The 13,227-nt window shown below is 29.1% G+C and overlaps 1 protein-coding gene across 1 annotated transcript; it reads left to right on the top strand.

Annotated features, from left to right (window-relative positions):
- Window positions 1–319: 319 nt before the first annotated feature.
- LOC101491699 (non-cyanogenic beta-glucosidase-like) lies at window positions 320–6,122 on the top strand. Its single transcript, XM_004507259.3, has 13 exons — window positions 320–518; window positions 2,238–2,307; window positions 2,496–2,554; window positions 2,966–3,041; window positions 3,158–3,235; window positions 3,348–3,435; window positions 3,552–3,798; window positions 4,081–4,196; window positions 4,386–4,603; window positions 4,695–4,726; window positions 4,915–5,017; window positions 5,121–5,229; window positions 5,831–6,122. Exons 1-13 carry the CDS (start codon window positions 360–362, stop codon window positions 6,000–6,002), a joined length of 1,527 nt encoding a protein of 508 aa, XP_004507316.1. The 5' UTR covers window positions 320–359; the 3' UTR covers window positions 6,003–6,122.
- Window positions 6,123–13,227: the final 7,105 nt, after the last annotated feature.

Raw genomic sequence — 13,227 nt, 5'->3', positions numbered from 1 at the left:
AATAAATTTTCTTTATTAAAAAATATACTTGTAGCTGTCATAATATAAATTATGCAAGATGGACAAAAACATACTTGTAGCTGTCAATGATTATTTATCTCAAAATTATACACGCCTGTCTGAATTCATGTGACCAAGATGGACAAAAAACACGTGTGAATGTTTAGAGCCGTGTCAAACGGAAGTACGTATAAAAATATTATTATGCACAAAATATCATATAGTACCAAAAAATATATTTAATCAATAAATATGATTATTAAAGTAGCACATGGATCAATAGGCAAAGTATTCCATCCAGTATAAATAGGCAGTGACTGAAACACAAAAAGTAAAGTGGTAAAGCAAATAATACAAATATGATTACTATGGCCAATAATATGTTTGCTCTATTTGTTGTGATATCATTAACATTTGCTTTCACAAATGCAGAAGATCCTCTTCTTGAAATCGGTAACCTCTCTCGGAAAAGTTTCCCTGCTGGATTCATTTTTGGGGCAGGGGGATCATCACACCAAGTAATGCATATATATAAATTAAGTTCTTCCAATTTTTATTTTATAATTTTTTTGTAATGAATTATTTAGACTAGAGAAGACATACATATACAAGGTCGGAAATGTATCTATAATAAAAATAAAGCATAACTGACGTCGCAAGTGTAAATTTAAATTATTATATTTTTTTATTAAATAATTCTCATAATATTTTTGGTAGGTTAAGATTCCTAACAAGTATTGCATGTTCACTCTTTTAAGATACATTATTTTAAAATGAAATGTAAATAAAAATGATAATTAAAAAATTGTTGTTTTTACTTATATTTTTATTCAAATAAATTATTTATTAAACTCATTTCCATTTTAAAACACAGTTTTTAAAAGAATCTAGTGGCAAAACTTTTGCTCACTAAATATTAACAAGAGTGATTTAGAATGGGTGAAGAGTGAATTCTAATGGGTATCTGCAAAAAAATCCACAATTGATAGGATAAAAATCCGCATAATGGGTTTGGACAGAGAAACATGTAATTACCTGCAAAATTAAGCAGATATGGGTGTGAGTATGAGTACTATCTATAGTATCCATCTTGCCCCGCACCCGCATTTATATAAATATTTTATTTATTTATTTATTATATTAGTGTTTAGTTTAATTAATTATTTTCTTTTATGTTTTAACATCTTTTAATATCATTGGACCACTACAATATTTATAATTGAAATATAAACGTTTGCAAACTTTTTAATAATTTGATTATGATGAATACGTAAATAATTGTGACTTTATAACTCTTTCCTATTAATCGTGACTTTATAATTATATTTTCAACTTCCTATCAATTGTTTTTACAGATCTCGAATAATATTATCGTAGGACTTACTACTTCATAAAATATTATTATGAATATTAAAATGTGTATTGTAATGAGTGTTCATTTGAAATATTTTGAGTTAGAAAATATTTTGTTTTATAATATTTTATGATTGAATTTAAAATATTTGAATAAATTTTAAATTTAATTACAACAAGATTATTTATTTATCGATCTATTTTAATTAAAACGTGGATAACGGGTATGAGTACAGACACTTAGGTACCCAGAACGTAAGAGTACACGGTGTGAATATTTTTTTAAAATACGGATTTAGGGACGAATACTATAGTATCCTATTCAAACCCTACCTATTGTCATCCCTAAATTTTTATAAGTAACTTATGCTCGTTATTTAAAATGTGTATTAAAATTAGGGCTGTTTTGCACATATGTCATCTTGATTTTTATTTTAAGTTCTTGTCAAAAAAATTGTTGGGATTTAAATTTATATACTATTTATTATTACAAAATATTATAAATTTTTTATTTATTTATTTTAAATACATCATCTGTGAAAGATATTGACCAAACCATCAAAATACGTGTGAGTGCATGTAGTTACAATGCTATAAATGCAAAACAACCAAAATACAAAGAAAAAAAATAGTTGCACTTATAATTCTTCTTACATCTTTATAAGATTTGTTACTTGCAACACCTTTATATGAGCTGCTTGTAATAAATTTATATATATATATATATATATATATATATATATATATATATATATAAATTTGTAAAAATTTGTAAAAAAAACGAAAAAAAAAACAAATAAATGAGAGAATTTCTTACAAAGTTGAGATATAATATAAATTATATGAAAAACTAAAAATATTTATTTGAGTTGACTTTCTTATAGTTTGAAGGTGCGGCGAATAAAAGTGGTAAAGGACCAAATATCTGGGATACCTATACTCATAACCATCCAGGTTTCTTTCTTTATTGATCTATCTTAAATCTAATTTGTATTTTAATAATAGAATTTCAAAAGAGTTGAACGTTATTTTTCAATTAGATTCGATGATAAACTATTGATTTGAAATTCAAACAAAGCTTAATGTTATTTTTTGTTCGATTATAAATTGTGAATATGCATATTTACGATGTATGTGTGCAGAAAGAATAGCTGATGGAAGCAATGGAGACGTCGCCATTGATCAATACCACCGTTATAAGGTTGTCCCTCAATCTTCCACCTTAGTGTTTATGTGTTTTTTCTATATTGTTATTTACGGAGTCTAAATTATAATATTATTTATTTAACTTTAATTCTATGCTATAATTAATATTATATGTATTATTCTTAAATTCCTTATACTCCATTATATATTTATGACAATAGGTAATATTAAATGATTAATAAAAATTATTTTATATTATTGTTATGTATTTAATTATTATGGGATGAATTAATTAGTTCAATATGAAATAGTTCAAATGTTTATAAAGTTAAATTGATAAATAATGTTTCACTAGAAAAATCTATATGTATATTCCATTAAGTATCATCATCTAGATATATTTATAAAGAAGGTTTAAGAGCTAATCTAATAAAATGAGATAACTGTTATGTATTTATTTATATAGGAAGATGTGCAAATTATAAAAGATTTGAATATGGATTCGTACAGATTCTCAATCTCTTGGTCGAGAATACTCCCAAGTAAGTCAAATTTTTATCAACGATCATTTTTAACATATATAATATTATCTAGTTGGATGCTTTGTTTCACACCAACTATTTTAACATCTCCTTTTTTTCTTATTACGTACCAATAGAAGGAAAGTTGAGCGGAGGAAAAAATCTCGATGGAATACAATATTACAACAACCTCATCAATGAATTGTTGGATAACGGTACCATTCAAGATATACTTTCCAAACTATTTATAGCATTTTATATTTTATCATTTTAATTATTAAGTAGTTATTTGTTAAAAATTATTATTTATTGTTAATAAAATTGTAGGTATACAACCATTAGTAACTCTTTTTCATTGGGATCTTCCTCAAGCTTTGGAAGACGAGTATGGTGGTCTCTTAAACTCTAGCATAATGTGAGTCTCAATTTTAAATGTCATTTTCCTAGTGTAGCAAATTCAATGTGTTGATAGTTATAATTCGTTGAATTGTTAAAAAAAATGATTTGTTGAACTCTATATTAATGTTTTAGAAATGATTTTCGAGACTATGCGGATCTTTGTTTCCACGAATTTGGAAATAGAGTGAAGGATTGGGTTACTTTCAACGAGCCATGGATGTTTAGCTACGGTGGTTATGCACTTGGGACACTAGCACCGGGTCGATGTTCAAATCCTACGTGTCTAGGAGGAAATTCTGGCACCGAACCTTATATAGTTTCACACAACCAAATTCTTGCTCATGCACATGCTGTACGACTGTATAAGACCAAATATCAGGTTTATTTCTTAATTTATTCACAACTCAAACCTATCTTTAATTTAATTTGTTTTAGGGTTTAGGGTAATTAAAAAGGGTAGGACCGTGCATATTTAAATGAGAGAATGATTAATATATAAATATTTATTAAAGCGCGGATTAATAATTAAAGAATTGTTACTCTAAAAAAAATAATTAAAAACTATTATTTTGAATAAAAATCTGTGTTAATTTAATATTTTGTCAAAATTATTATTATTATTTACATGTTACTTTAATGTTACATATGTATATATGTTCAGGCAAAACAAAATGGTAAGATTGGTATAACGTTGGGAGGTAACTGGTACTTACCACTAGGAGACAATATAGAAGATGAATTGGCTGCTATGAGAGCTTTTGACTTCCAATTTGGATGGTAACTAAATTAATATTTTTCATTATAAGCTTCAGTAAATAACTTATTGTTTTCAGGCAGCTTTAGTAAATAACTTATACTAGTTATTTAAAATGTGTATTAAAATTGACAAGATGCTCGAATACTAATAAGGAGTAGAAAAGATTACCAAGTTGATAATTAATTTTTAATTTATTTTATTGGTTTCAGGTTTATGGAACCACTAACAACTGGAAATTATTCTCTAAGTATGCAAAATATTGTGAAAACTCGATTACCGAAATTCAGTACAGAGCAATCACGTTTAGTCAAGGGTTCTTTTGATTTTATTGGCTTAAACTATTACACTACTAATTATGTTAATAATGTACCTCCTCAAGAGGGTGTGCCACCTAGTTACACAACAGATTCTAGAGCTAACCTTTCATGTAAGTACACTTATATATTCTACATGTTAGCTCATTAATTATCATAAATATGTTGAATTTGATTATTTTATGTCTGTTTTCGCAATTGTAGTTGAAAAAAATGGGATACCCATAGGGCCAAGGGTAAGTGTCTGATAACCCAAAATAACAATTAGAAAAATTTAATTAATGACAAAAAAATTAGAGAGAAAAATGTGATGTCTCAATTTGTTGTCATTAATTTTATTTTTCTAGTAACAAGTTATCAATCAGTTTGTTACAATTTAAATTCTTTTGATGTCAAACATAACAAATATTTATAATTATGTCAGGCTGCTTCAAGTTGGTTATATGTTTATCCAAGAGGACTTCGACTGGTTTTGTTACATATTAAGGAGAAATACAACAATCCTATAATATACATCCATGAAAATGGTAACTACACAAATAAAACCATATAAATTTTCTTGAATGCGATTATAATTAATAATTTATAACGAAATAATATATCATACTATATATCTCACTTAATGTACAGGTATGGATGAATTTAATGATCCAACACTTCCGGTGGAAGAAGCTCTTTTGGATACTTTTAGAATTGATTATTATTATCGTCATCTCTACTACCTTCGTTCTGCAATTCAGTAAGTTATTCTTTTTAGATATTTTAACTATGAATCTAAATCCTTGCATAATTTGATCTGTACATGGGTCTTGATTGGTTGGGTTTGACCAAATTTATTATTTGACCAAATCAAAATCGTTCTTTTTGAATTGAGACAAAAACTAATAATTTTTCGTCAAATCTGAATCAAACTATTTGCATAAAATTACATAAACCTAATTTCTACATTCTTAAATCGACCAATTAAGAACATTCTAAATTAGAATTCAAATTTTTTTTCTTAAAAAATCAATCTCTAATTACTGAAAGAAGAAAGTATTGAATATTCTTTTTATTTTAAATATCCATTACTATGTTATATTTTTATCTAATATTTTATTCAAATTAACAAAAAATACTAATATTATTATATAATAATAATTTATCACGTGTCACCTTAATGGTAAAAATTTAATTTTAAAATTTTTACGAAAAAAGTTCAAATCAACACGATAGTTATAATAAAATAACTATTATTGTCACTTTAATTAATAATAATTTTTTATTAATCTATTTTTAAAATATAATTTTTACTATTATGATTTTCATTTCTTGACATTTGATATATTACAAAAATACAGGCTTGGCGCGAACGTTAAGGGATTTTTCGCTTGGTCACTTTTTGATAATTTTGAATGGGGTGAAGGCTATACATTTCGGTTTGGATTGAACTACATAGATTACGAAGATGGATTAAAAAGATATCCTAAGGTTTCTGCAAAATGGTTCCAGAACTTTCTCAAAAGAAACTAGTATTGATTCTATCGAAGTGAAGTATTTGGGCTATTATCTCTATTGTATGCTCACCTATAAATAAGTGTCTTGTTTGATTTTGAGACAAATGCGAATAAAAACTTTGTTATGTTTCACCAATTAGAATATGCCAAAAATATTTGTCAAAAAATAATGACTTATATTTGTGAACCTAAAATATAAAATATGTAATAATATTTTATACTAAATAATTATAAAAAGTTACTTTTATACTAATTAAGTTTTCTTACAAAATATAATTTCAAAATATATAAGTAAAATACAACTTATAAATTTCATTTCCAATGTCACATATAAGATTTGTGATCTTCCCAAAATAAAGGTCAAATAAAAAAAATACAATCTTCAAAGAAGAATTCACTTCACTCGAAGACACTGCATAAAACTTGTAATAACTGCATTTTTGTAAACGCGCACACACAAACAACAAATGAAGTGAGCGTTGAAAATATATAATAATATAAATCAAGTGAAATTTAATACACAGAACGTCAAACAAATATCGTATCAATTACAACACAATAATAAGAGTCATCAAATTAGAATAACACATCAATTCACATCATCAAAATGAGACAATGAGAAATCAACATAATATTTTGCATGCTCTTTTACTCTAAACATTTTCTTTTTCTTTAGTACTATTCGAAGTCTAAAATATTTGGTTGGGATACTTGATATTATTGATGAGTTTAATTGAAATTGAAGAATATTGAAAAGTCTCACATTTCTTAGAATTGTAAAGGAAGAGGGAGGCCAAGGGTTTATATATATGGCTCTAATTCTCCATTACAAATTGTACTTGTTAGAAACACTTTAAGCTTGTTTTCAATTCTTTTCTTTTGTCTTATACTCTTGTGTGGCATGTGCTTCTCAAGAAGATGATTCAGACACAAACACAGTTTTGTTGATGGCTACCACAAACAAATAACGTTCTTCTTCAGAATTAGAAACAGTCTTGTTGATGGCTACCACAATCGAAGAACATTTATATTCTCAATTCTAGTTTCTTGACACTGGATGTTCAAATCACATGACAAGTCACAAAGTATGGATGGTGGATATTGATACATCAAGAAGGAGCAAGATCAAGTTTGTTGATGATAAAACCTTGAAATTTGATGGAGCTGGCAACATGGTGATCAAGAGAAGAAATGGCAAAACAGTGGTGATTGAAAATGTGTTGTACGTGTCAGGAATGAAAAGCAATTTGCTAAGCATAGGACAACTAATTCATAAATAATTTCATGTGATTATGAAGGATGATGCCTTATAGATGTATGATGAGCAAAAAAAGATGATACTAAAGGCATCTCGCTCAAAGAACAGAACATTTGTCATCAACATACAAGCTATAGATATCCAATGTTCTAAGGTAGTAAGCTCAAGTGATGAGGACTAGTGTGTGGCATGCAATGTTTGGTCATCTGAACTTTAGGAGCTTACAAGAACTAGAACAAAGAAGATGGTCAATGACATTCCTATGATTGATGTTCTTGAAAAGGTGTGTGAATTGTGTATGGTAGGAAAACAATCAAGGAATTGAAGTAGAAATATCAATTATAAGGAAAGGGGTTTGAATTATAATTGCCCCTTTTAAAAAGTTCCTATTTAAAACTGAAAGTTTAACTCAAGATTGATCTTGGTTATAAACGAAGATTGATCTTGGTTAGTAAAAAACAGCAATATCAATTTTATCAATATAAAATATGATTGTTAAGCATAAAATAAATAGAGATAGAGATAGAGAGATCACACAAGGATATATCATGGTTCACCCAATCCGGGTTACGTCAAGTCCTCACAACCGTGAGATTTTTCACTAAGTGTTCAAACCAAGATCGTTCTTGGTTTTCAGGGATCAATCTTGATCTTTACACAATTCCTACCCTTCTACCTAGAAAGGATTTCTTCAGTTCTACCTTACTGTTTTGGAAAGGTTTTAACAAGTTGCCTTTCGAAGCATGAAAAGATTTTTGCAATTTACTCAATATTTGACAAAACAACCTTGAGTTACAAAGTGATGGATTTGAGACTATTTAGAATTTGGATATTTACTCAACTCTTGTTTGAGAAATATATTTTGTAAATAGACCTCAGTTGTAAATGATTACAACACAAAGATTACAACAAAACAACAAACTATAAGAGAGATTTTGAGACACTTGAGTATGATCGAAAAGATTGATATTTTGCTTGGTGCTATTGTTGTGTTTTTTTCTTCAACTTGCAGCTGCATTTATAGACTCCAAGAAGGCTTAGGACGGCTCATGTGGCCGTTGGAAAGGGACCAGCTGTCTTGAAAGAGGTGTTGAATAAAATTTGTCATAAATTAAGATTGATCAGCTGCATCAAAAGATCGATCCAGGATTGATCTTTTGGTTTGTGATGAACTAGCATTGTACTCTACGATTTGTGTCAGTATGTCAGCCTTGAATACATGCTTTTCAGTTATGTGTGCAGGCTTTAGGATAGTTCAAATCAGTAGTGTACTTTACTACTTGTAGTCTTGTACTTGCATTTGCTTTATAAGAAGAATGATCTTTGTGATATGCCTTTATTGAAGCATGTCTTTGATTCTTCAAATTCTGGAACAAATGTGACTTGGATTGATCTTTTGCTGATTCTATATGAGATATAAGATGAATATTGTTTCCAGGATTGATCTTTTTACAAGGAACCTAATAATCCTTGTTTATGCCATAAACGAAGATCGTTCTTCGTTTCTGAGCAGAAGGTTAAGATCAATCTTCGTTTTCCTAAATAGCTTTAAGATCAATCTTCGTTTTCCAGAATCAATCTTCTTTTTCCAGAACTGCTTTCTTTGATCTGATTTGTGATGTTTGATACCTATCTTGTTTTAACATACTCAAAAACACATGTTAAATATCAAAACACTTAGAATCATAATTAGAAATCTTAATTAACTTTTTGTTTGTTTTCATCAAAACATTAAATTGAGATTTTGTCTCAACACTCTCCCTCTTTTTGATGATGACAAACATGTTAATTTAAATTTTAATTTTGATTCTAATTTTAATCATAGAGAGCTTTAAAAGCTCCCCCTCATAATATGCTTCAGATTTTTGAACCAACATAAAATCTAAAATAATTCTCCCCCTTTGTCAACATAAAAAGGTTGGGGAATACAAAGGGAATGTATACTACACATTGAAAACAATGAGTAGACTCTAGTTTTAAGATGAAAACTCCCCTTGAATTTTAAAGAATTAATATCCCATTTTTTTTAAAAAATCAGAATACAAGGAAAATGCTATTATGCTCTTTGTCATCTTTTACAAGAGACAATATTTTAATTTTGAACATGATAATAAGAGCATACATGGAAGCCAAATAAGATGATACATGTACCTTTGATTTGTTAATGTTTCCAAGGGTTATAGACACTCCAAATTTTTGTAATGAGATGAGGCATCATACTTTTCCATTCATGTGTATTGAGCATGCCTTGGTCATGTATCAAGGTTTTTTTTTTTTTTTATTATTATTGGATGATGTTCCTGCATCACAAGTTTGTAATGATTTTGGTACCCATATTTGTTTGGGTCCTTGGGAGTTAGCCTTGAAATCTGGTTTCATATTGTTAAATGATTTATCAGAATGATCAATCTTAGACTGAGAAGAATCTCTTTTTGAAACTGGTTTAAAAAACTGAATGTTAGTTGTTTCTGATAAGCCTCCAGATTGATCTAAAGATCGTTCTTTTAGTTTTTCACAAAAATTTTCTTTTGCTGTCAAATGAATTTTTTTTTTTTGAGGTTTCTTCTATTCTTGTTTTTTATATCCCTTTTTCTAAAGTAACATGCAAATTCTAAATGTTCAATTTTGTTACAATATGAACATTTAATTTTGCATTTTTCTTCTCTCAGTTCAGGAACAAAGAAAGTTTCATATATTTTGGTTTTATGAGTTTTGTCAAAACCGATCCCAGCTTTATCAAAAATCCTTACTTGAGATCCCATGATTTTCTGAAATGTCTCAGTTGCCTTAATAAAAAATTTCAAATTATTTTTAAGAGTTTCAACTTCAGCCTTGAGAAGATCGTTCTTTGTCTGAGATGAAGATCGATCTTGACTTTCTGTTTTTTTAGTTTCCAGATTTGTAAATTGGGAATCCTTCAGATTTTGAATGATCTCTTTAAGTTGTTTATCATTCACGACCTGAATTTTCTCTTTCTCTTCTTTTTCTTTATGAAATCTTTCTTTAAAAGAACTACATTTTTGAATGAGAAAGTTTGAATCATTTAACAAATTATCAAATTCGATTTCCATTTGTTTGCATATAAGACATGGTTCAGAATTTACCTATGTTTCTTCAATGTTTGCCATTAGGCACAGATTAGCTTCTTCAGGTTCATCTGTTTCTGATTCATCAGATTCATCCCAGGTTGCCATCATTGACTTCTTTTTGAAAGGAAATTTCTTTGGCACCTTTTTGTTTAATGGACATTCAGTTTTGTAATGTCCTTGTTTGTTGCAGCCAAAACAAATGATTTTGCTTTTATCTATTTCAGTTTTGAATTCCTTTTTATCTGGAAATCCCTTTTTAATTTGATCTCTTCTTATCAACATTCTTTGTATCTTTCTTGTAAGACGAACTATCTCTTTATCAACATCTTCTTGTTCGATTTCTTCTGAGTCCTCATCTGTTTGTAATGGTGTATTTTCTTGAGATGCTTTCAAAGCTATTGCTTTGACCTTTTTGATTGGTTTGTCTTCTTGTAGCAGCACTTCATGTGCTCGTAATGTTCCAATTAGTTCCTCCAGTCCGAGTACGTCAAGACTCTTGGCCTGGCTTATGGCTGTCACCATTGGTCTCCATATTATTGGAAGACATCTCATGATCTTTCTTACTCTGTCTTGTACTGAGTATGCTTTCCCTAAAGAGCACATTTCATTTACAATGGTTGTGAATCTTGAGTACATCTCACCAATGGTTTCTCCTTCATTCATTTCAAAGAGTTCAAACTTTCTTATGCCTATATCAATCCTTGTTTCATTTACATTGCTTGTTCCTTCATGATGAGTTTGTAATGTGTCCCATACTTCTTTAGCAGTTTTGCATTCATCAACTCTTTCGCATTCTTCTCTGCTCAAAGCACACGATAAGAATAAATGAGCTTTAGAGTTTAGGAGTACCTTAGATATTTCTTCTGCCGTCCAATCTGCTTCTTTCTTTTCAGCAGAGGTTGAATCATTTTGGTCGACTCTTGGTACGAAATCTCCATCTGTAATGATGCGTCACATTCCTGTATCTTGAGATTTCAGAAACAGCTACATTTTTCTTTTCCAGAAATAGTAGTCTATACCACCAAAGTAAGGTGGTCTATATGATGACCCTCCTTCAGCAATGTACATATCTTTTGACATTTTTCTAGATCTTTTCTCTAACACTTGTTAGGTGTTGAACTTTTGAGACCGAGTTCTGATGCCAATTGAAGTAGAAATATCAATTATAAGGAAGAGGGTTTGAATTATAATTGCCCCTTTTAAAAAGTTCCTATTTAAAACTGAAATTTTAACTCAAGATTGATCTTGGTTATAAACGAAGATTGATCTTGGTTAGTAAAAAACAGCAATATCAATTTTATCAATATAAAATATGATTGTAAAGCATAAAATAAATAGAGATAGAGATAGAGAGATCACACAAGGATATATCCTGGTTCACCCAACCCGGGTTACGTCCAGTCCTCACAACCGTGAGATTTTCCACTAAGTGTTCAAAACAAACAACCTTCTTCGTTTTACAACACCTAGCTCAGATCAACCTTGATTTGCTACAAACTTAAAACCTTTCCACCAGTTCTACCTTACTATTTTGGAAAGGCTTTAACAAGTTACCTTTCAAAGCATGAAAGGATTTTTGCAATTTACTCAAGATTTGACAAAACAACCTTGAGTTACAAAGTGATGGATTTGAGACTATTTAGAATTTGGATATTTACTCAACTCTTGTTTGAGAAATATATTCTGTAAATAGACCTCAGTTGTAAATGATTACAACACAAAGATTAAAACAAAACAACAAACTATAAGAAAGATTTTGAGACACTTGAGTATGATCGAAAAGATTGATATTTTGCTTGGTGCTGATTGTTGTGTTTTTTTCTTCAACTTGCAACTGCATTTATAGACTCCAAGAAGGCTTAGGACAACTCATGTGGCCGTTGGAAATGGACCAGCTGTCATGAAAGAGGTGTTGAATAAAATCTGACATAAATTAAGATTGATCAGCTGCATCAAAAGATCGATCCATGATTGATCTTTTGGTTTGTGATGAACTAGCATTGTACTCTATGATTTGTGTCAATATGTCAGCCTTGAATACATGCTTTTCAGTTATGTGTGCAGGCTTTAGGATAGTTCAAATCAGTAGTGTACTTTACTACTTGTAGTCTTGTACTTGCATTTGCTTTATAAGAAGAATGATCTTTGTGATATGCCTTTATTGAAGCATGTCTTTGATTCTTCAAATTTTGGAACAAATGTGACTTGGATTGATCTTTTGCTGATTCTATATGAGATATAAGATGAATATTATTTCCAGGATTGATCTTTTTACAAGGAACCTGATAATCCTTGTTTATGCCATAAACGAAGATCGTTCTTCGTTTCTGAGCAGAAGGTCAAGATCAATCTTCGTTTTCCTGAATAGCTTTAAGATCAATCTTCGTTTTCCTGAATCAATCTTCTTTTTCCAGAACTACTTTCTTTGATCTGATTTGTGATGTTTGATACCTATCTTGTTTTAACATACTCAAAAACTCATGTTAAATATCAAAACACTTAGAATCATAATTAGAATTCTTAATTAACTTTTTGTTTGTTTTCATCAAAACATTAAATTGAGATTTTGTCTCAACAGGAATTCCTTTAAATCACAAGTGCAAGCAAGAGCGAAGAATGTTATTGACGTGGTTCATAGTGTCATATGTGGACCATTTGATGTGCCATTATTAGGATGTAATAAGTATTTCATAACATTTGTTGATGAATTTAGTAGAATGTTGTGGATTTATTTGATGAAGACCAATGATGAAGCATTTGAAATCTTCAAGAATTTCAAAGTGAAAGTTGAAAAATAAAGTGGAAAAATTGTCAAAGTGCTAAGGGCAAATATATGTAGTGAGTATACATCACATGAGTTTGAGGATTTCTAGGTTAAGAATGGAATTGAACAT

This window comes from Cicer arietinum, chromosome 6, assembly GCF_000331145.2.
Source record: "Cicer arietinum cultivar CDC Frontier isolate Library 1 chromosome 6, Cicar.CDCFrontier_v2.0, whole genome shotgun sequence".
Taxonomy (NCBI): domain Eukaryota; kingdom Viridiplantae; phylum Streptophyta; class Magnoliopsida; order Fabales; family Fabaceae; genus Cicer; species Cicer arietinum.
The sequence above is the reverse complement of the archived record's forward strand: the minus strand, read 5'-3'. Positions and strand labels throughout refer to the sequence as shown.